Genomic DNA, 22,957 nt, shown 5'->3' on the forward strand with positions numbered 1-22,957 from the left:
CTGACCATCATCATCAGGAAAGCCAGGCAAGTCCTCTGGCTATTTCAAAATCAGTTACTGCAAACCCCTCAACACTGCCAAGCCCAAAAGGAGTTTCCTACATGCACCCACAGCCCCTTCCACCTGGAAACCCTTCTTTTACCTGGGATGCACTTAGACAAAACTGCAATTGAAAAAGCCAAAGTGCTTTAGCACAATTTTTTTCTAACATCCATCTCAGAGCAGTCCTGCACCGACAGAAATCTTTTGCCCACTGAAACGAGTGAGGTTTTTCCGCCACAAGCTGTGACCTGCTCAGGTTTCACTGGTTGTGTCCCTTGGCGGTGCAGTGACAGACAGGAGACAGACTGTCCATTTAAAAGCTACACTCTGCCCATCTTCCTCCCCAGTTAAACTGCACCGGGGCAATGGTAAGCAAGAAAATGAACTAGAGATTAAAAATGAAGACTGATAATTAGCCTGCAGACATTCTGAAAGCATGACATATTAGAGGGGGAAAAAATCTACTTTCCAAATTAAACACCTAAAAATTGACCATGTATAATTTAACAACATTATAATATTATTAATATTGTTTTAAAATATAATTGCCTGATAAAGCACATCATGAAATAAAGAATTCATTAATAAGAAATACCCAGTAAAGACTATATTAAGGAACAGTGCCATGGTATTAATACTTAGCGGTATTTCTCCGCACAAATTCCTCGTTCCAAGAGCAGGTATTTACCTGAGTGATTTTCCCTCAAAACCCAGTTTTCCATGCATCCCGAAACTTACAGAAACCAACGAGGAGAGCACAGCACAGTTCAGACTGCGGTAAGCACACCTGCTGGGCTCGAGGGAAACGCCATTCCTCCTGCTATCCATTCTGCAAAGTGAGTATCTGCAATTGTTTCAGAGTAGTTGGATGTTATTTGGTGAGGCATCTTGCAAATCCGAGCCACGAAGATGACTTTGGTCCAGCTGCACCCTGGAACAAGCCACTCCACGGCTCTGTCAGGAACGAAGTGGGTTCTTTATCGAAATAGAGGTTTGAATCCCAACTAAAGATTTGCGAGACATTGCAAGTATTAAGGGAGTGAACAATTGACTAAAAAGTCAATTAATAACACTTTTCCTCCTTGGATTTAAAATGTCTGCAGCGGCTCCAGCACAGCGCATACTGAAACAGCTCCAACAACTAATCACAAAACCACTTCTGGAAGACAAATAGCATCTCCCCGAGGGGGAGAAAAAGGAATCACAATACAAAGAGACGCTTTCTGACCACTTTTCTTCATAAAATTATGACATTTATATTTTAACATTGAGAACTGGAATTAAATACCGGCCCAGAGATCAAAAAAATCTTTGAGAAAAAGCAGTTTGTACAAGAGCAGCTTTTATTGAAAAGGCAGTTTTTGTTTCAAGTTTAATTAGCCTGACGTGAAGCTAACTAGAAAACAGCATTCGCTGGGTTTTATCGAGCTCCACTCTCCCCTCCGTTCTGCTGCCCCGCTCTCAGGGAGCTGCTGAAAGCAAACTCAGGTGAAGGGAAGCTGCTGCTGGAGATAAAGATTCAGAGGAACGTTCAAGAGCAGGACGTAACAGTTCCCACGCCACAAATAACCCCCCAGCTGCTACACAGCAAATACAGGTCAACAGCTTGCGAAGGTACTCGAAACAAAAGGTGACAGCGGACGGGCAGGACAGGGGCTGGAACAGTCGGGTTGCTCCCGAGCGCTCCTGCCACCGAGGAAAAGCCAAAATGCACTAAGGTAGCACAGAAGCATCAGGAATACAACCAGGCAAAATGGCATAAATTAAATCAAGCAAAGGAACAACCTCTTACAACTCCAAATATACACAAATAGATAGAAAAATCCCTTTTCATAGGTAATCCCAAGGCAGCTCCAGAGAACACACACATTAAAAAAAAAAAAAAGGAAGAAAACCAGTTTGTTTGTTTTTTTTCCTAGGGAAAGAGTACATCCAGAAAAAGGAGCTATATTTATAAAATTCAGCACAACCAAAGCAGAAGGCAGCATGGCCATTAGCCTGTATGCAAAGGAGGCAGGGGAACATGGTCTGTTACAATGCACTGTAGAAAATACCGTAACCTTGGATACAGATTGCAAGGACACCGGGCTTTGGCTAGCAGTGCAATGTCTGAGGAGATGCTGAATGCAACAGTGAGTCATTTGAATGACTGGGGCATGGGAGTGAAACGATCCTCGTTTTATCAAGGGGATCTGCATGTACAACGTCTGATGCATTCCCATGACGTAAAGGTGCTCAGGACAACGGTTCCTGCTTGCCACGAACGCGTTAATATTGCCCGCTGCTCTCCCTTCTGTAGGGAGCAGGTGACTAGCGGTGTCATACTTCAGTAAGCTCTGCTGCAATTATAATTGTGAATGTCGATTCCTTGCTTTTATGGGCCAAAAGACACACCGGCTCCAGCTTAGAGAGGGAACTTACTTGCCTAATAAGCACGTGACAAGAGAAACATCACTGAAAAAGGCTTTTATGGCAGTACAGCTCATACTGCATTTGAAATATTGATTGCTCTAAGTTTCACATTGTGGCTTTTTTTTTTTGTGGCATTCTCTTTCAGTTAGAAAAGAACACGTATCCAGTGAAGTGTTCAGGAACTGTGGTGGAAGCCCGTGCTAACGATAAATTCCCTTTTCCCAGTATAGCATTTTCATAAGCAACAGCCTTTGCGTCAGCCAGATACAAGAACCACTCGACAAGCCCCCTTGCTAGCAGCAAGGCGAGGCATTTGCTTGAAGCCAGACAATGCTTAAGTGCTTCTGTAGCTCAGTATGCAAAGGCAAGTGCCCGCTCACTGTGCGGCGCAGACCCCGAGCATGAACGGGAACACTTCCACTGGTACCCAGCAGCCCCTAATTACGAGGGGAAACAATGTACGTGGCCAACAGCTATGGTGCAGGCTACTGGAACTATTTCACACCTAATAAATGAATCAGAGAGCAAGCAAAGACTGACTGCCTTTTTTTTCTCCTTTTTTGATAATTACTGGGCAGCAGAAGGCAAGCAGTCACTGTCGCACTACTGAAAATCTGCCACTTGATTAGCTTGAGCTTGCAACTGGAGGCACAAGTTGCTGAGTTTATGAATAAGCTAATTTCAGGCAGCAGGAAGATTTATTTTAATTTCGGTAAATAAGGGGCCAAACACCTAACACTCTTATTAGCCAAGATTCTTTAATTTGGCATAATTAATAGTTTAGAATAGCTAAGACTTTTTTTTAAAAAAAATCACAGACTGGTTGAGGCTGGCAGGGACCTCAGGGTCCCTCTGGTGCCACCCCAACCCCACGTCCAGGCAGCTGCTGGAGCTCTCCCAGAGGAGCCCCCAGCCCCTCGGGCAGCCTGTGCCAGGGCTGTGGCACCTGCACAGAGTGTTTCCTGATGCTCGGACGGAACCTCCTGTGTTCGGTTGTGCCCATTGCTACTTGTCCAGGCACTGGGCACCACCAAACAGAGCCTGGCTCCGTCCCCTTCGCATCTTCCCTGCAGGTGTCTATAGGCATGGATGAGATCCCCTTGAGCCCCCTCTTCTCCAGGCTGAACAGCCCCAGCTCCCAGCCTCTCGTAACAGGAGAGGTGCTCCGGTCCCTTGAGCGTCTTGGTGGCCCTCCACCAGGCTCTTTCCAGTATGTCCAGGTCTCTCTTGTACTGGGGACCCAGACCTGGGCACAGTGCTCCAGGTGAGGCCTCACCAATGCAGAGCAGAGGAGAACGACCACCTCTCCGGACCTGCTGGCGATGCTTTGCCTAATGCAGCCAAGAATACCACTGACCTTCCTGGCACCAAGGGCACGTTGCTGACTCGTGTTCAGTTTGGTGTCCACCAGGACCCCCAGGTCCTGTTCTGCTGAACTCCATGAGATGCCTGTCAGCCCAAGCAAAGATTGTAGAGAGTGGCCTTGCAGTCTCATCTGCCACCTCCTTCAGGGTTTGTGGGTGCCTCCCATCATGGCCCATGGGCTTGCAATTGTCCAGTTTGCTTACGTGTTCCCTGACTTTGTCCCTCTTCCACCAAAGAGACAACAATTTTCCTCTTTGTAATTTCAATTTCAGCAAATAATTACTTGTCAACGTCAGCTACTCACAATGGAGGCAAGACTAACTTGGAAAAGCTGTTGGTATCTTTGGAGAAAAGAGATTTTCTAGAGAACTGAGGAACTGAAGTCAAAGAATGAAGAAGCAAGCTGTACCTGATGGATACGCACCGCGCCTCATTCACCACAAACTGAACGGGATGTGTAGAGGTAAGGCTCTTAAAACAATGCCACGAAGCTCCCACTGGGTTTAAAATTCTGTAACCAGCACTGCAGCTGATGGCACTGTCATCGTATTGAAAGGAAGAAGCGGTTACTTTAATTTACGGGCAACACTTGGTGATAGTCTATTACCCTACTCTCTTCCTGTCAGATGGGTGTACCTACCATAAGCAACAAAACGGCAGGTTGGCAGCAGCCTGCTCCAAAAAGCACTCTGCTTGAGCCCAACTTTCGGCGTTAGATCACACCCACCTGCAGTAGGAGCTAAGGTGCCACCTTGTGCTGCCAGTTCTGAGTCAGGAAAACACGTTATCGCAGACAGCACTGGATTGCACGAGTCAGATGCATGCATCCCATCAGGCGAAGCAGGTAACACACAGAAAAAGGGAATATGTACAGGAGCAGACACGCAGGACCAGTGGAGTCCAGTTTTCAACAGTGATGCAGCCACACAACTACCAAAGCGTCAGGAGAAACGTCACAAACCACACCTGTGGTTCAGGACAAGTCCAAGAGCAGTTATTAGCCAGCATTTACAAAGAACAGCAAAGACTGCAAGCTTTATAATGCAGTTGCGCGTACCAAAGTATCCAGATATGATAGAGAAAATTTAAACAATTTTTCCAAGTTCTTAACCCCCAGTACTAACCAGTCAAGCATATGAATACTTTATAATAATTTACAATTCAGAACAGTGAAAATTTAAATAAACAATGTCTCTCTACAGTCTAATTCCTTCCAAGTCAGTAATTCATTTTGCCTTGGAAGTTACCATGACATGTGCATTGTATGCATTGTAATAATATAGCAGCAAATATTTAAAGAAAAATATCATGATTCAGACACCCAAAACATTAAGAAAAGATTTGTTTGCAAATATGTACTTCAGGTCTTTAAGTGTCACTTCCATGCAAATCAGTCTAGCATTTCAGTTTGTCTTGGAAACTGGGTACTGTCCTCTCACAGAGGTCTGTACACTAGGACAGCAGACTGGTTTTTTGTTTGTTTGTTTCACAAAGACCTACCCGCTTTCATATCGTGAAAGAAACGCCACATTTTGTGCCATTCCACCTTTTTTTCTGGTTCTTTCTGAAACCCCAGCCATTTCAAGTACAGTTCTTCACAGGGAACTTCCATATATGAGAGCAGCTTTAATCCACTGTTGTACAGAAATCAAAACAAAGCATTTCAGACCCTAACCGCAGTTCAGAGAAGCCTTTCCACATACTCCATCACACCATTTACCCCAAACGAGGTGCATTTTCAGACCCGATACTCCACCTTCGGCGCGACTGCTTTCAGAGCAGGTCAGGCAAAATGAGACCCGGAGGCTTTGGCTCCACGCAGTTGATCCAGAAGTTTGCACAGCTGGCGTGGTATTGGTGCCCTCCATACGCCAGCTTAAAGTTATCCGTTTCTGAATTAAAGGCCTGGAATAACAAGAATTGAAACAAGTATGACAGTCTCATCCTCTCCAGGATATAAAACAGAGCGGAAAATGGACATTGCAGAGGCGTTCACCCCCAGATGGCACAGCGTGGCAGAACCTGGACCCTCTCACTGAATGAGCCATCTTCACTTGCAGAAGCAGAGCAGGCAAACAAATATTCATTTTAGTCTGCAAAAATGTTTGCAGGTGGACAAAACCTTCAGCCACCACAGCTGACGGTACTTAGTCTGCTACACGGTGCGTTAGAGGGAGCCTTGTGATTAGTATTCTGACGTTACTTAGGCAGGTGCAATTCTTGATATTAGCATTATCCCACCATACCTCTGGTTCAGGTTGGTCCCCTTTTTTTCTGGTGATTGAATCTGCTTTACAATAGGAATGCACGAAGCCATGGACAAGCTTAAAACATCTCAATGTATGTTGCTAGGAGATACTGCTTAGATGTGATGGGAGAATGATTCTTTATTTTTAAATAAATCTAGGCTCTCGGGAATAACGTTGAGTTTTTTTTCCCCCAGTTCAGAAAGAGAACAGTTATCAGCTGTTTCTACTTCAGCAGCATTCCCAATGCTTCACAGCTACCTATTTAAAAAAAAAAAAAAATCTAAACCTGTTTCCCACACTTTGGATTTCCTGCACAGGCTTCTAAAAATGCCATTGCCTACTCCATATAGCCAAAAGGCAGTATTTGTAGCAAAATCCCTACCATTCCCCACCCTTCTGCAACAGACACACAGGCAGCTACAAATTCAGAAACTCGCTGCAGTGAGTTTTCCACCACACGACAGAAGTAGCACAAAACCAGAAAGCTATTCACAGGAAACAAGCATGCAGACAAGACAAAAGGGAGGCTCTAGAGCATGTTAGTTGATCGGATCGGATATTACAGTCACAAAAAATGACTAGAAGAAAAGGATTCATGATTGGTACAATTGAGAATGACAGCTGAAGGCCAGTTAGCAGTTCAGCCTTTCACACTCAACTAGGAATGATTCTATAAAGAATTTTTTACAGGTTCATACTTTTCTAGGAAGCTCTTCCACAGGTTTCTCTTCTTTCTGAAATAACGTTGAAACCAAAAAGTCAGCAAAACTGCCGATATACATTAACTGGTTGGCATAATTACTTTGTACACATCCTGGGATTCCCTCCCAGCTCTACTAATTGCAATAGTCCCCTCCTGGCAATCCGCAGAGATGCACTGCATAAAAGAAAGTCATTAAAAGATTTATATGTGTATATATATTTCGGTCTCAGTATCCCAGTTTCTTTCCTGTAACAAAGAGTTTAACTTTTCGACCCTTTTCTCCACATCCATGTCACGCCCGAAGCCCACTGAGTTTAGGCCATTGACTGCTCTGAGTCCCATCTATTGATCAGATTTTGCCTTTGCTGCTTCCAGTTACAAATTACAGCCATGAAAATTTGTAAATGTACCCCATGCCTAAATATAAGTCAAAACTGTAAATTAGAAACGAGTTTAATGATAGAGGCCACGATACTTACTTTACTTCTAGAATCCACATTTAGGAGGCACACTCCACAGGCAAGATCTTGGGCATTTTTAATCCCTGGACGCAGCATACAAGAAGAGAAATCCAGTGAGTTTTCATCTGGCTAAAGAAATGAGACAGTAAAATTTAGGCATTTTCAATGACTGAAAAAGTTTCGGATATCACGATAAAAATCATCTTTCTGGTTGTAACAGAGACCTATGGCATCACACAGGCAACAAGGCAGAGGTGACGTTACATTTTCTCAGCCTGATGTGTGCTTTAACCAAAGCCATTAGTACGTATTTGCAGTCCTGCTACGCAGCCTCCATCAGCATTAATTTATAACACTCTAGCTCTTGAAAAGGGGTTAGACTACAAAAGAAATAATTCTGAAGTTCCACGTTCCCACATCAAAAAGGGAAGAAACTTCTGAGGAAAGAGCCCGGGCAGCTGCTGCTACATCTCAACTGCAGCATATTAAGAACTGGATGCAGATAAACAGCGGTACGCAACAGCTATTTGTGCAGCTGCGAGGAAACGAGGCGCTGGCCCGCGCTGCTTCCACTAGTGTTTGAAGTGGAGTCCGTATCTGTGTTTATTGTCCTGAATTCCGCATTACTGCCTGATCAAAAAAGGGCAGTTGTTATTCTCTCTGAAGGCTTTTTCTGAGTCTACGGTATGGCGCAGCAGTACAAAATGGAATAGTAAGATTAACCAAACCATGTAAGAATTAAGGTCGCCAGGTATTTCATGCCAGACAAGCTCAGGTCCAAGAGAGGCAAAGATTGGGAAAATAAGCCTGCAAATAAGCAACTTTTCTGGTACACGATCTTAAATTTCAGCTACAAGATAAACGGTTACAGAAAGCTTTACATATGCATGGTATAAAGCTGTTGAAGTATGGCTTGAAGCTGGTAGCACAATTAAAAATAATGACTAGAAATGCAAGAAACAAACAAAATGTGTGATCATAAAACACATGTACTCTTTCTTAATCCATAGGCTAGGTATGCTGATCACACTCCCCTGCTGAATGGCTGGAGAATAATTGGAATCCTGAAAAAAGCCCTTTAATCTTTAAGTAGATCCATCAAATTAATAAACGCACTCTAATATTTGTTTACCAAACGCATGAGTGAAGCGAACGAGAAGGTCGCCCTGCAATTTGCAATGAAAAACCACAAGGCTGTGCATAGAATTACCTTGCAATAAAATCCTTTAAAAGACAAAATTAACCTTTCCAAGTGTGTGCCTCTGAGCTGGGCTACTTCTCTGCACTTAATTGGCACCTCTGCAGCGTGTGGGATCGGTGACACCAGGGGAAGGCATGGTTCCACACGGTTCAGTATTCCACGTGGAGAAGAGAAGCAAAAAAGGATGATTTTGAGAAGTATCGGAGTTGGGAGTCTCTTCAGTAACGTCGGAGACACTGCACGTGTTTGAGAAGTTGTTTTCAGCTCCAAGTGTGCTTAATATTGAGCTGGACTGCTAAGGAGAACATGGCCAGGCTGCAGACCTTAAAGGTAAACCCCGTAATCTGCCAGTGAAAAGTACTTTAGGAACTAAATTTTAATCTACTTGCTTTAAATCAAGAGAGACTCCTGGTAGCTGCTTAGATTGTCACCATCAACAATGCCAGATTTCAACCGGATGAATCCTCGTCCATCAGCCTCCCCTGCCAGGCAGTAAAACAGCCAAGCGTAAGCTTCCTATTCTGACAGGCTTTGTGTAACACCGGGTGCTACCAAAAGCACCTGCGTGGCATCGCTGCCTGTAACGAGAGGTTCGAAGTGTGCAAGAGGTGTGTAAAAAGGGACTGACACGACGCCTGCTTTGCAGGGCTGACGGTTAGCTCAAGGTGGCTGTTTGAGGCAGAAACCGAGTACCTGGGGGCTCGTTCATACCCAGCTGCTTGCTGAGGAGCAAAGATCTTTAGTGGCCACGGCTGCTTTGCAAGAAAGGAAGCCACAAATTAAAGCGTTTGGTGAGAAGATAACATAGTAATAATCTAGTTATGGGTGCTCGATGTGAAGCGCTGATACTAGGGACTGAAGGCTCCTCAGGTATACGCGGAATTAAAGGGATCTGTTACACAAGACCGTATCAAGCACCGCCATGAGGATGATTCCCTAAGGATATGAGTTCTACCATGGTTAAAGAAAGTAATTTTGCACATATTTCCATGTGAATGTTGCAGGAAATACTAAGTGAAAGATATTTAATGGCAAGTTTATTTTCTTGCCTTCCAATCGTGTCTATTCTGTACCTGGCCCCTACATGTCCCTCTGTTTCAGTTCCTTTACCCTTACCATCTGGTGCTCCCTCACCTAAAGACCACCCCTCTGACAGCCTCCCACCATCTCTCCGTGTCCACGCAGAAAGCTCTCGAGCTCCTACCAGACTGTCTCAGAGCAACTGAGTCTTTTCTGGCAGTTCTATTGAGAGGAGGAAGAGCTATTTAGTCTGCAGCAGGAACCAAAACAAACTTTGGCATTTCCAAAATCCAGAGAGAAAAGAAAACAGTTCAGTTATTCCTGCGTTGCTACATGGCATGCTCCTGTGCTGTTAGCATTAGAACTGACTGCAGGGATATTATACAGACAAGGCAAGTCCACGCGATTTTGGCTTCACATAATAGCTTACAAAATGTCACTGATTTTCCCTTATTAGAGAGGTCCACAGACACACAGGATATCTTAGCATTAAGTTATTAACATAACACAGTATATGCACATAAATAAGTTTTCTTACACAGAGCTTTAAACTACATTTCACAAACAAGCGTATTTCCATTTTGCAAGAGGAAAAAAAATGGAAAGTTAGGACACCCATTTTACGTATAATTATGAGGTTTCTTCTAGTAAAGAGATAGCTTATTTTTGGCCTTACCGTTAAAGCAGCAAGTGACATGAAGCTTATTAGGTTGTTCCATACTTTATCAATATCCTTCAGCAGCTGTTGGAGTTTCTCGCTACAGACAGCCGTTGCTTTGATACCCAGTTCAACTCTCTTTGTTACTCTATAGACTTCAACAACCCCTGTCGGAATAAAACCCAGTGAAGAAAGGCAGATAAATTCACTGCAGGCACAAAGTTCCTGAAATTCTGACTCAAAAATAGCGCAAAATAGGCACAGCACGTTAAAGGTGGTCATGGACTGTTATTTTTAAGTAGCTGTTACTTTATTTAGCAGCAGAGCTGTTGCTCATCCCTTCAACGCAGGCATAGATTAAGCTAAATAAATAAATAAATACAATATGGGGAAAAGTGACTATACGTTAGTATAGGAGAACATTCAGTGCAAGAGACACGCTAAATTAAAACATACCTAGTAAATATTCCATGCCTTGAGCAGACTGGATAACTTCAGTGCAAACAGATGAACTGCTTATTCCATTTAAGGTATCATTTGCTTTCTTTATGACCTGGTGGAAGTAAGATTCATACAAAGGGGGTGTTATTTACCTTAAAAGAATTACTACAAACAAGATCGTCACCAACAGAAACCCTTACACAAAATAGGAGGCAAATTAAATGACTGCTATCTTCAGTCTCATGATTTTGTACTTTCATGCTGTAACTCTATGTAGATCAGGGTAAAAGTATGAACATTTAAAACCTTAGTGCATTCCCACAAATGTTTTCACTACTACAATAGTAATTTTAGTGTACGCATGCATTGCTATCTAGTTTAATAATAGCATTCATTTTTTATTTTTTTTTTCATTTGAGCATTAGCCAGCAAAAAGAAATTTTAAAGAAAATTACCCTGGCTGTGAGATTCCTGACACACATTACCAGAAAATCAATGGCCTCTCCTCAAGCCACATTAAATATGCCCGTTTCTAAAAAATGGTGCTGAAGAACAAGGTGCTGATACCAATGCCCTGAACAAAATATTTTATGGGGCTCTGCTCATGCTGATTCAAACCCTATCCATGCCTATCCAGCCTTAAACATTGAATAAAGTTGCACCTACACTAAGGAGGAAAAGACTTCAGAGGCTACACACTTACTTGCAGGGCACTCTCCAAGCATCTTTGCCATTCATATGCGTATCTCTCACTTTCCTATTTGAAAGAAAAGGACAGTCTGAATCCTCTTTCTACACGCATTTCCCTCTCTCCTACCACAATAGACATACTGAAGACAGGTATTTAAAGAGATTATTTGCAGGTTAGCTATGAAAAAAATACCTTTTCTTAATTTTTCCCCATTTTAAAAATAGTCTTTTTGCATCTGAACTCTAAAATTTGATTTCTGGGAGTTAGAACTAGTTTTAAAAGGAAGAACACACATACCAACTCCCAGCAAATTTATTACAGGTTTGCCGTTACAGAAATGGGGATTAGCAGAACTTAATCCAAGTCCTTTTACCATCCTATTCTTAATACGAGCGAGAGAAATAACGATTACACGGCCAAAAAAGTTAAGCCATTTCCCAAAGCCAATGGTCTCAGTGCCAAAACTAGGATTAGATTTTAGTCGTAACCAATTTCCAGTTACAAGCTGAGACTGCAAGGTCAAATGATTCAGACACCAGCATTTTTTTCCATGCCACAAGGCTTTAAAGACAGAAAAGAAGAAACCTCCCTTTATGAACTGTTTCCTGTTCGTAAGAAGGAGACAAAGAAAAGAAACCTTCCTTTATGAACAGCAAAATCTTAACAGCAAAATCAAAACACCTAACCTTACCCAGGTTCCATCTTAGAAATACACCCTACATTGAATCAGCTAAAGTCCCAAAGAGCTGGGATACAGAACTCCCTTACTATCACACCAATGAAAGTCATTGCTGATTTTCCTGCATTCCAGACAATTCCTTACCTCAACTTCCCCGGTCAGGTCTTTGTATTTGTCTCTGATGACAGGCAAGGCAGGCTTCTCACTGAGGGTGTTTGAACGATCTCTGAACGGCTGCTCCAAAACCGGTAAAGGCGAAGAGCGGTTTATTTCTCTGTCACCTAGGCTTAAGCTCCTTTTATGAGACCCTAAAAAGTTAGGATATAAACAAGGTTTTTCTTCCACTCAAAGGCAGGGAATACTTAAAATGAACGTAGTGGTATCAAGGGATGCACTATGCCTCCATAAGAACAAAACCTTCCATTTACTCACTGACTGGTTAAAACTTCCCCCAGCTCAATTCTTACAAAATTTTGGCATAACAAATTTTTATTTCTACAAAGAACCCTGCTTCAAACATCATAGAAATCAATAAGAAGCTTGTTTCCAGTAGTCTTTAGAACAATACCCACTGGCTAATTTATAATTTGATTGGAAAAAATAGCCTTTAATAAGCACACGCATTATGAGCTTTCTCTGCTCTGAGCGGGCTTACCTTGAACAGACAGGTCAAAGGTAGCCAGCTCGCTCTTAATCATTTCTTCACTAGATTTCATCTTGCCTTGGGAAGTTGCCACCAAGAAGTCAAATTTGCTGATTTTTGGCTTTTCACTTTGGAATTCTCCAAAGTCATCCGTGGACTCCCTGCGCAGTTCAGAAGAGATACCGCCAGCGAGGAAGTCTGCGTCTTGACTTGTGTCGGCTGCTGCATCCTGCGCTTCTGATGAAGGTCTTGCAAAATCACCGAAGTCTCCGATGTCATCATCACTTGGACCGCCGGATATTGGTCCGGAGTCCTTAAAGTTTGCAAAGGCTGCAAAGGAAACATCCTGCAAAGCATCCTCACTGGAAAAGGTTGTCACTTTGGAAACGGTTGTCATGGTAATGTTTTCTGAACTGCCAAACAAAGTCTCCTTCTTCTGAAGAACAGAGGTAGCTGCAGAGGATCCGCTTCCCGAAGCCTGGACAAAGGAGGAGAACTTCTTACCCTGGTGAATGTCTTCTTTGTCGGACCAGTCGTAGCTTGCCAGGCTGCTGACTGCAGACCCACTGTTATAGCTTCCAAATGGGGCACACTTTAAGTCATCTATATCTGAGAAAAAGAAACCCCTACAATTAGAAGCTGAAGTTCAAATGTTAATCTCTCCACACTGTCTAAAAATAATAGCTCAGTCTTAGAAAATGCAGAAACAAACACAGTGCATTGTTGTTTCAATGAGGCTTAAGCTAGTTTGCACAAAATAATCTGAAAAATACCTGAGTGTTTCATACAAAAATTCTCTACTTACTAAATATAAGCCTCGAATAAGCCTTGAATAGTGTCTTATATTTTAAGCTGAAAGTCACCATCTCATTCTGGACAGCAAGGAAACACTAAAAAAAAAAGAAGTTTCTAGACAGTATGACTGCACAGGTCACCAGTTCAGTTTTCTGATGCTGGCTACAGAATCTACAAGCAAGGCATACCCAATAACCCAATGAGATGTTGGAGTTGCTATTTCACCTTACCAAAACCAACCACATAGAAAGCTAGGTTAGCTTCCCCATCCCCTTCAATAAAGTACTAATCCATTTTCATTTCGTATTCACGCTTTGATACAAATAACGTATAAAAACATGCTGCAATAATCTTTAAGAAGTCTTGTTAAAGCTTATCACAGTTACAGCGGTGCCGCATGACCGACTCTTCAAACCTACAAGTTGCAGAAACAACACGGATATCACAAAGATCCCGTTTTACCTTTTACACACTGTTTGTTCATTTAAGTATAGAGAAAATCCAATTATTTTGCAGAGAGGTCCAAACATTCGTACTCACCCAGCAATTATATGGGCCACTAGGTTCTTCTCACTGCCGTGAGCAGGTGTGAGATACGGTCTGGCTGCTTACATTAAAGCCAGCGGAGGGGACTACGCAGTGCCCAGCTTCTGCCAGGCTCTGTCTGCTGCTCACGCAACTTATCTTTCACATTTCGACTGAGATTGATCCGCAGCGAAGGCGCACAGAGCCAGGGGCTGGATAGTTTTCATTAGAGCAGTTTTAAAAAGCCCTGCTATGCTACCTTTGGCATTTGTTTCCCAGCATTAACGACTGTCAGCTTGGATTAGACGCTCAGCCGCTGCTCAGGGCCTACGGTCAGGCGGTCCCAAGGCAGAGCAAACACATTCCCCGAGCATCGTCCGTGCCAAGGCTCCTGTGAGCACCGGGGCCTCACCTGGCTGGCAGGCAGGAGGCACAGCTTGGCCTCAGCACAGCCAGGGCAGAACCACGGCGACATCCCAGCCGCCCTCTTTACCCAGACTGGCTGCACCACCTCAGGATTAAGCCATTTTAACAAAATGTTCCGTCTACGTTTATTCATTTTACTGGGAGGGGAGAGCACACCACGCTTCAGGCTGCTTTCCAGGCATGACCCACATCCACGGCTAATTAAAAAGTCCAACGAGTGTACAATGTAATGATAGAGCTTGACGGCTACTACAACAAAGCAAAACATCTCCGTGCAATGTGTCACCTCTCGGAGTGTCCTAAGGGACAGCCTTCACGCAGCTGCTGCCTGTGCAGCTGACAGCGTCTCAGTAATAAGCATTAGCACCTTGAATATATACGGCGGGATTTCAAAGTGCCATTCGAATATTAAATTTGTAGAGCAAGCAGTTTGCAGAAGGGTAAACAGACGAGATGAAATCACCTGCTCAGGGCAAAACTGAATAGAAACAAGGCTGCAAGGTAAAAAGGAGCTGACTTGCAAGGGATCAGTAATTTATCACAAGAAACCACACCTTGTGCTCTCAAATATAAGGTTTTGTTTAGAGAAGCTAAATGAGAGTTTCACTAGCATTAAAGAGTGCCAGAATAACCTCCAAAATGTTAGTCAACTGTAATTAATCCTGAGATCTTGAAAATACCACAGTGTACTAAGCAACCTTTCCCTTTCAATTCATGTTGACTTCAAAACCCAGAGAAGATTTAAGCATTGCTATTGTCTCAGTGTTCACCAAGGTGTGGCAAGGAAGAGTGATGATCCTGCTATGAAGATCTGCAAAATCTACGGTGAATGATTTCTTTGATAACCTGTAACAGCTGGAGCTGAAAGCACATCCTAAAGGAGCAGGTCACCGTATTCCTGCTGACCCATCCTGGCTCGGGGACAGGCAGAATCAGCGGCAGCATCGGGTGGGAACTCTGAGCTCCCAGCGCTTCCCCTGTAACCCTGGCAGGGAAGGCACAGAAGGATTTTGTTATTCACAAGCTAATATTTACCGTTCTCTGTGTGAATTCATGCAGACATGAAGCCCACCTCTATAGGTTTAAGAGCTGAGATAAAATGTCATACTTCAAAAGTCTACGCATTCTCCCTGGATGGTTTCATTGATTCCAGAAGTATTACTCTGGAGAATAAACTTTTATATAAGTATTCTACTGCAGGAAAGGTGCTGTTCAGATACTAAACAGCTACAGCTAAAGCAGTCCCCAAAACAATTTAATGAAAAGTATGAAAAATAAAAAGTTATGCAGAACTGTCTGCAGTTCAAGGTGAACTGGGTTTTATAAAAAATCTTATTCTATTGAAAAAACAAAACAAAACAAAACAAAAAAAAAACGCTATATTTAGCTAGGCCATGAACTGTATTTGTCATGAGTCAGAAGTTCTGTACAGAAGTACAGTCCTAACCTTTGCCATAGCTACAGCAAGACAAAAGGCTTACCTAAGCTCTTAGCACGTTTGCAGTATCACGACAAGGGGAGCATTTTTCTTCCCCCCCAACAGGCAGCAGAGCAACTCGCCACCAGACTAATAAGCGAAGAAGCAGTTTACATGTGAAAAGCACTTCTTGGTTGACCCCAGAGAGCTCTTTATGATGTGGGTATCTTTATTACTGGCGCAAGATTGTTTTATTAAGTGCTGTTAAGAACTGCTCCTGCAACAGCCTTTTTCTTAAAGACCGCAGATCCATTTAATGAATAAAACCGCTCCAGTTAAAACGCTGCGTTTATAACCTCGGATGCAATAAAAACTTCATTTTGCTGTTATGGCAATTCAAAATATAAGAAGATGCATGCGCATCAGAATTTTTTTTTTTTTTCAAAGCAAGACGTGATTATGTGGGAAAAAAAAGAATTAAGTCTAAGTATCGCATTTAGCAAAGACACCTGCTATTGAGCTACTGCCATTTCCTCCGGCAGGAAACTTTCTGTACAAACAGCATCTGAACTGATGGCAAGCATTAAATCTTATCCAAAAAAGAGCAAAGAATAAATCCATACAAATCTCTAAGAAAACGCTTTCTTTTGAGGATATGCAACCTTTTGGGCAAGGTTAAAATTGATTGCTTAGCACCTTTTGGAGCACATACAGCAGACTGCCCTGTGGAAGCAGGGCAAATATTAAAGGGATGCATCAATGGAGTTTAGTGAACTATATCATAATAAAACAGCATTCCTAAGTAACCCTGGTAGCTTTCAGAAACGACATGAGATTTGAGTTTTGTTATAAAAGTGCTCTTCCTGCCAGTGCAGTTAGAGCCGCATGGAATTGGCACAGCCAGCTCTGCACTGGCGTGACTACAAAACACACACCCCGTGAAATACAATGGGCATGGAATCTCAAACCGCTTAAAGAGGGGTCAGGGAGGGAAGAGGGTGTGCGTGTCCATAAAAATCCAAGTCAGATCCATTCAAATATCACATAACCACATTCTTTTTTTCCTTAAAAAATATTTTCTAGCAAACCAAGAACGGAAAGAGTGATCTTCACAGCGTTGTGCTGGAGCACAGGAAGTTTCTGAAAGCTTTAGAAGCAAAACTCAGTTCATATTTCATCCAGTGCAGAAGGTTTAAAATATTTACCCTTTCCTTCCCACCCAGTATGAACTACCAAAGTCGTGCTCCCCGCTCCATGTTCAGCCTGTCTGAGGATCACCTGGGGCCAGTACCGCTGATGGTGCTGAGCAGCGCGGGAGGAACTGCCAGCCAGAGCTTGGGAGAATACTGACAGGGTGAAATACAGGTAAAACACTGATTCCCAGCGTTATCTAATCTACAGAAAAACTTGCCATCCTTCATTTGAGCCAACTATAACAATGTATTGCAGCTATCAAGGATCAAGTTATGCCTGGAGGCAATTTACAAGCTGGAGTCTTCGATGTCAACAGTTCAGTCATTTAAGGAAAACCTTTGACAGAATTAGCCCAACAACAACAAAAAAGGCAATTCTCGAGATTGTATCACATACTTAGTGATTTTAGCCAACATAGGAGGGTTTCACTTTTCAATATTTCAGTTTATATTTAACTCTAATGAATAAATGCAGCTCTTGCACCACGTTCGGGGTGGTAGGGTGATGCAGGACGCTGCTTCTGGTCCTGGCCCCAAAACCCAGCCCAACTCCTACACCAGCACCGTCACCAGCAAGAAGCCCCAAGACTGACGGGTGGCAGGCACCAGCTCCGGAGCCCTTCCAGGGAGGAGACCCCCGAGAAGGGCCAGGATGAGAACTGAAGGAGAACGGAGCTCGTACTGCTGCTGTGTCCTGCCTACCAGCAATCAGAGCAATGCAAAGCCCCTTTCCCAGCTGCTGAAGTCCACAACAGCTTCAACTGCTCCAGTGCAATTCTGTTGAAAGGCAGCACCCGGCACTGCTGAGGTGGAGCCATCGAGAGTGCTGAACATAAGCTACATTAAAACAAAGGGAAAAGGAGAGGAAACCTTTTGTGGAATGAAAAGCCTTGCTAATTATTTTCCTGTTATCATGATGAACATTGTTTCACAGCAGAATAAAGACCCTCTGAACGTGCACGGGATGCAGGAGCCAGCTCAGTTCGACCCTTTGGGAGCCAGGGCAGAGCTGCAAGGAGTTGCTGGTGGCTCTGTGCCCTTCTGCTCAGCTTCAGAAGACCACAGGTATCTTCCCTTGGTGGGAACCTTCGCAGGATAACTAAGTCTTTTACATCTCTTCTATTTGCAAGCATGTGAATTTGACTGTCAAGTCTGGACAAAAATGTAATAAAGCAGTCGTGAACATTACTCTCCCTCCTCCAGGTATGATTAGCTGAACAAATACTAATAGCACAAGCCCTGCAGAAGTAAGTCTCTCAGGTTTATGTTCACGCCTTCTGTTTAAAAAGCTTTAGGGCTAGACATAATGTACAGGTTCTGTAGAACGAGAGAGGTTTGGGCTGTTTTTTCAAAAAAGATTGGCGTAAAGAAGGAAAAACTGGCTTCTAGCCTGTTTTTTTGCTCTTGGGGCAAGGAACTACAAAAATCCAGTTTGCACTGGCATAACACTTGAACTTTACCCCACATCTCAATTATTTTTGGCTTTTAACCTTGTCTGCTAATTTGACAATAATCCAAAACTGTTGGTGGCCCAGGATTTGGAAGAATTTGAAGTAACACCGTGCTGTGGCACAGATTTGCAGCTGTCATTTGTGTTTGAAAACTTCCCTGTTTAGTAAGCTGGGACTTTGAAAACAGAGAAGAATGAAGCAGGGCCCTTTATACTTTGGGGCACCAGTTACCTCACTCTAGATCAGCTAAATAAACATCAAAATACTGTTTAATGGTCTCCTACTCATAAATGCCTGAAGAGTGACACATTTTCCAACTGGCCTTCTTCTCTAAGTCTTCTTACAACCTTGGCTGGCAGCAGGGAAATACAGACAAGGAGACAGAGGTACCAATATTGCTGTCTTCAGTTCGAACTACCACCATGCCCTCAAAACCAATGCACAGAAACAGCCCTGCCACCGTACATCTGGTCTGTTCGATCCCTCTCAAGAACTTCTCTTAAAAACGTTTTTGTCTAGCCTGATTTGGAAGGTTTCAGAAAGGCACAGAGGGAGGTCCAAGCACGCAGCTCAAGAGGTTTGCAGAGGAGAAGCTCACACGCCGCCCTACCAGCTTAAGGGGATACTATAACTTTAAACTTTGTATTTTTCAGGAAAAAAAAAAGGTATGATTGCAATCCAGCAACAAATCACACACCCCCACGTTTTCAAAATATGCCAAGATAATATTTATTAACACAGCAGGACTTACAGATCACAAAAGATAGTGATACACAGGAGCTCGTAAGGGTGTTACCAGAATAAAGCATGCAGGTCAATACTTGCAGAAGAGAGATATCAAAGCAGATCTGAGAAGGCACATTCACACAGGAAATGTTTAGTTGAAATAAGACATTAGAAAAGCAGCAAAAAACCTGAAGTTGATTAAAATATACAGAGATCTCCAGTAATGCCAAAGAAAAAGGTACTTTACAGATTTGTAAGTGCAGCAAACTGGATAACCCTTTGAGAATACCCCCGGCGAGGTACGCTCCCACTGCGGCGTTCGGCAGGATGCAGAACAAATTAGGTTCACATAACATGACTAGATGCTAATTAAAAATGCTTTAGTCTTGGAGTGAAACATAAATTTGGTATAAAAGAAGCAGCCCAGTTGAATTAACAGCATGCAGGCAGTGCTCAAAGGGTTATACGAAGTATATGCAAGAGAAATCAGGCAACATTAGTATAATCTACCTTCCACACAAAGAATTATAGCAAAGTTTAAAGAGACAGTATCCCCTCTGGAGAGCAAAACAGAAAACCTTGCTTCCCTCAGAGGCCAAGGCCAGCCGCATGGGAAGCAGCTAGGTGTCTTCTTGCTAATTCCCAGCGCAAGCAACCTACCTGCCCGCATCCGAAAAGCTACACAACGTGAAATCTCAATAGCCAAAGGATAAAAACCTCTATATCAGTACAGCAGAAAAGTCTAATATTTATCAACAGCCCCCACCCCGCTGCTCTGGTTCACTCGGGGTGTTAAATATTGCTTGCAAACCTAACGGTTCCCAGTGACTGGTCTGCCGTTTCTCAGCACTGAGGACTACAAAGGGATACTGTCCCTTTTTGACATTAGATTTACAGATCGAAGGAAATGGAGGAAAAAAAAACTGCTTTTTAACTTATGTAAACTAAAAAAAAAAAGGACTTGAACATCAGCAGTTCGTAGCTTGAAATGCATCAAACATACATAGAGGAACACATGAGCACAGAAGTATTTGTAACAGATAGTCCAGAGCACGCTCCGCTAGGAGATTGGAACAGAATCAAATGGAGTAAAACCCTCCTTGTGGAAAAACATCTAGCTTGGCACCATAAGAGAATACAGACTTGTTTGAGTTTAATAAAAATAGCTTCTAATTAATACTTCAAAGTTCAAAAGTTTAGCAACAAGCACATGATCGGCTAACCCCTTTAGACAAACCAAAGAAATCTTTCCTGCCACAAACGGCAATTATTAATCACTGATTTCTGTGGCAAAAGCTCACGTACCGTAGAAGAGCTACATAAGTCAAGCTACCACCAAAAGAGGCTAGAAAAATATTACGAAAAAAGTGCTTTCAAAACCAAGGTAAACATTCAAGAATACACTGTAGGTGCTACGTTTTTGACAGCTCACTCAACTTGGAATTTCACCAAGCAGTAATATGAAAATTAAATGTCTTTGCTAATAAAATTATTCCTGATATTTTGTACCCTGTTATAGAGTATCTTCCATGTCGAAGTTGCCAACTCAATTTTTTCTCCCCTACTTAAAAATAGCATATAATGCAAAATTACAGTACTGTATATTTTCTCTACCCATATCTGCAAAAATGGAAGAATTATTTCATCTGGAAATTACCAATTCTTGCAGTAACAGCTTTTACTTTTACAGTTTGTATGCTTCCCCCGTCCAGAAAAGCCTTTGACTGCATAATACTTGTCCCCAGAACACAGTAATGGTTCCCGTATTATTGAAGGCCACAGAACATTTAACTACATCTTATCTTCCTATGTACATATGAAAAGAAAAAGCAGGACACTTGGGAAATTTGTTTTATGATATGCAATCAGATTGGAGATGGTTAATTCATTCTCTCAGGAGTACTTTCATAAAGGGAAATTAAAGAAGGTGAAAGCCTGATAAGGATAAAATAAAGAGTCCCGTGATTTTACATTTAGGTCCAAAAGCTATCAGTCATGGTACTAGCATTTACAGACCCTTTGCACAATTATTCCAATGAAGGCATTAATTCTAAAAAGTGTACACAATACCTGTAGTCCTGCAAAATACTGGCTACGCTAATTAAGCCCCCCTCTAACGGGAATATACTAGTGTTATTGATTAGACAGCTTTTCATTAACAGCACAAATGAGTGTTCTGCCTACCCTTTTAGCAGCACAGAGTGGGTTAAGTCCCCGAGTCAAATGCTTTGTTGAAACCAAGAAATTAAAGTGAGACTCTCTGCCATTCATCTCGTTAATATAAATGGAATGACATCGTTTGCATTAGAAAATTTTCCATTCAAATCCCTTAAGTGACAATTGCTAACAGGTACCAGTAATACGATGTTGTCAAATCTCAAAAATAAACTGGAATTGAGTTCAAACTGCTCAATCTCTAGTCACCTAAGACAAAATAAATACTGCCCTTTTAAGGGGCTGTTGGTTAGCAGGTGCACAGATATAGAAGCCTTTCACTACTGAAAGGCCAGTGCATTATTCTGTAATTTAGCACACAGAAGAACACTGAGACCTCCACCACCTACGTTACCAGAGCAATCTAACCAATTCCTCACCTGCTGCTGGTGGATGCTGGCCACTAACTGTTGGCAAATCCAAAGAGCTATCAGACATGACATGCTTAAGATCTCCTCCCACATCAGCCAGTTTCATGTCAAACTGAACAGACAACGCATCTTCAGAATCCTCCTTGCCAACACTGCTGCCGCCAATAGACGGGAGATCCAGAGACTTCACTGAAGCAGAGTCTTCTTTGGCCTGCTTGAAAGCTGCGACTTTGTCCACCAGGGACTTATCTGTGCTGCTGCACGTGGAAGAAAACTTGTTAGAGTGAAAGTCAGCAAAATCATCGTCGCTCTTCACTGAGGAAAGCGTGTTGTCCTTCCCCTCCTCAAAGCCTGCTCCAGAGCCTTCCAGAGAAAGCTGTTTGAAGATATCGTATTTGGTGGGCGTAACAGAGGTGGCTGAATTCTGCCCACTCCTCGCCGTGCTGGCAGATGAGCCGGGCTGAGGAACAGGGCTGGCCTCTAGCTTAAGTGCATTGTATTTGTCGTCTGGTTTTTGTTCAGAAAATCCACTGCTATTGTTGAAAGCCATAAAATCTGCAAAGTCATCTTGCCCACCGGCTGATGCGCAATTAGAAAATTCCCCAAAAAGGTTGAACTCTCCAAACTCATCAGCTAAGCTTGAACTTTTGCTAGGTGCTGGCTGCGCAGTGGTAGATGGAAGAGGTGGTGGAGGAAAGGAGGAGGACGATTTTGATGCATTGAATGCAGGTGGGAAGGAGAGCTGCTTGTTTTCTCCAGTAGAGGAAAAAAGATCCAAGTCTGCTAGATTCAAAGAGGGCTTAGCTTGTGTTTGCTGTTTTGACTGAATAGGTAAAGAAGGGAAGGCTGTAGGGAAAGTTTTGTCTTTTGTAGGTGGCTCTAATGGCGGGATATTGTCGGCGGTTTTAAAATCTGTGAAGCCATCATCGGTTCCTGCAGACTTGAATTCTGCAAGGTTATCTCCTGACAGAAAAACAATGAAAAACAACACGGTAGTAAGATACTGCAGTGACAACAAATACATCTTATCCATACCATGCAAGCAAGCAAATTATTTCATGCAATGTCAGAAAGATTTTATGCAAACTATTTAAATTAAGACCTTGGGATGCACGTAGAACTGCAAACTCAACTTGTATAGAGCACACAAGTTTCAGGGTCAGCGATTCTAACAGTCATACCAGAAAAAAAAAAAAAAAAAAAAAAAAAAAAAAAAGTCTTTCAAATAGCCAAAAATTTAAATTAAATTCCATTAAAAATGAGTTAATAAAAAA

At 42.7% G+C, this 22,957-nt stretch overlaps 1 protein-coding gene across 10 annotated transcripts in view; it reads right to left on the reverse strand.

The window, feature by feature from the left end:
- Positions 1-4,259: 4,259 nt before the first annotated feature.
- SYNRG (synergin gamma) overlaps positions 4,260-22,957 on the reverse strand; it is a 35,617-nt gene continuing 16,919 nt past the window's right edge. For 5 of the 10 annotated variants that reach the window (XM_035342778.1, XM_035342777.1, XM_035342775.1 and 2 more), the window contains 9 exons: positions 21,693-22,646; positions 12,578-13,174; positions 12,067-12,230; positions 11,256-11,309; positions 10,568-10,664; positions 10,130-10,278; positions 7,251-7,361; positions 6,767-6,802; positions 5,300-5,724 (listed from right to left, as the gene is read on the reverse strand). In XM_035342778.1, coding sequence (XP_035198669.1) covers positions 5,593-5,724; positions 6,767-6,802; positions 7,251-7,361; positions 10,130-10,278; positions 10,568-10,664; positions 11,256-11,309; positions 12,067-12,230; positions 12,578-13,174; positions 21,693-22,646 — 2,294 coding nt within the window. In that variant the 3' untranslated portion in view covers positions 5,300-5,592. Of the gene's footprint in view, positions 4,786-4,946; positions 5,725-6,766; positions 6,803-7,250; positions 7,362-10,129; positions 10,279-10,567; positions 10,665-11,255; positions 11,310-12,066; positions 12,231-12,577; positions 13,175-21,692; positions 22,647-22,957 lie in introns of those variants that run through there. The other 5 variants (XM_035342779.1, XM_035342774.1, XM_035342773.1 and 2 more) reach the window with 4 other exon arrangements.

This window comes from Oxyura jamaicensis, chromosome 19 (assembly GCF_011077185.1).
Source record: "Oxyura jamaicensis isolate SHBP4307 breed ruddy duck chromosome 19, BPBGC_Ojam_1.0, whole genome shotgun sequence".
NCBI lineage: Eukaryota > Metazoa > Chordata > Aves > Anseriformes > Anatidae > Oxyura > Oxyura jamaicensis.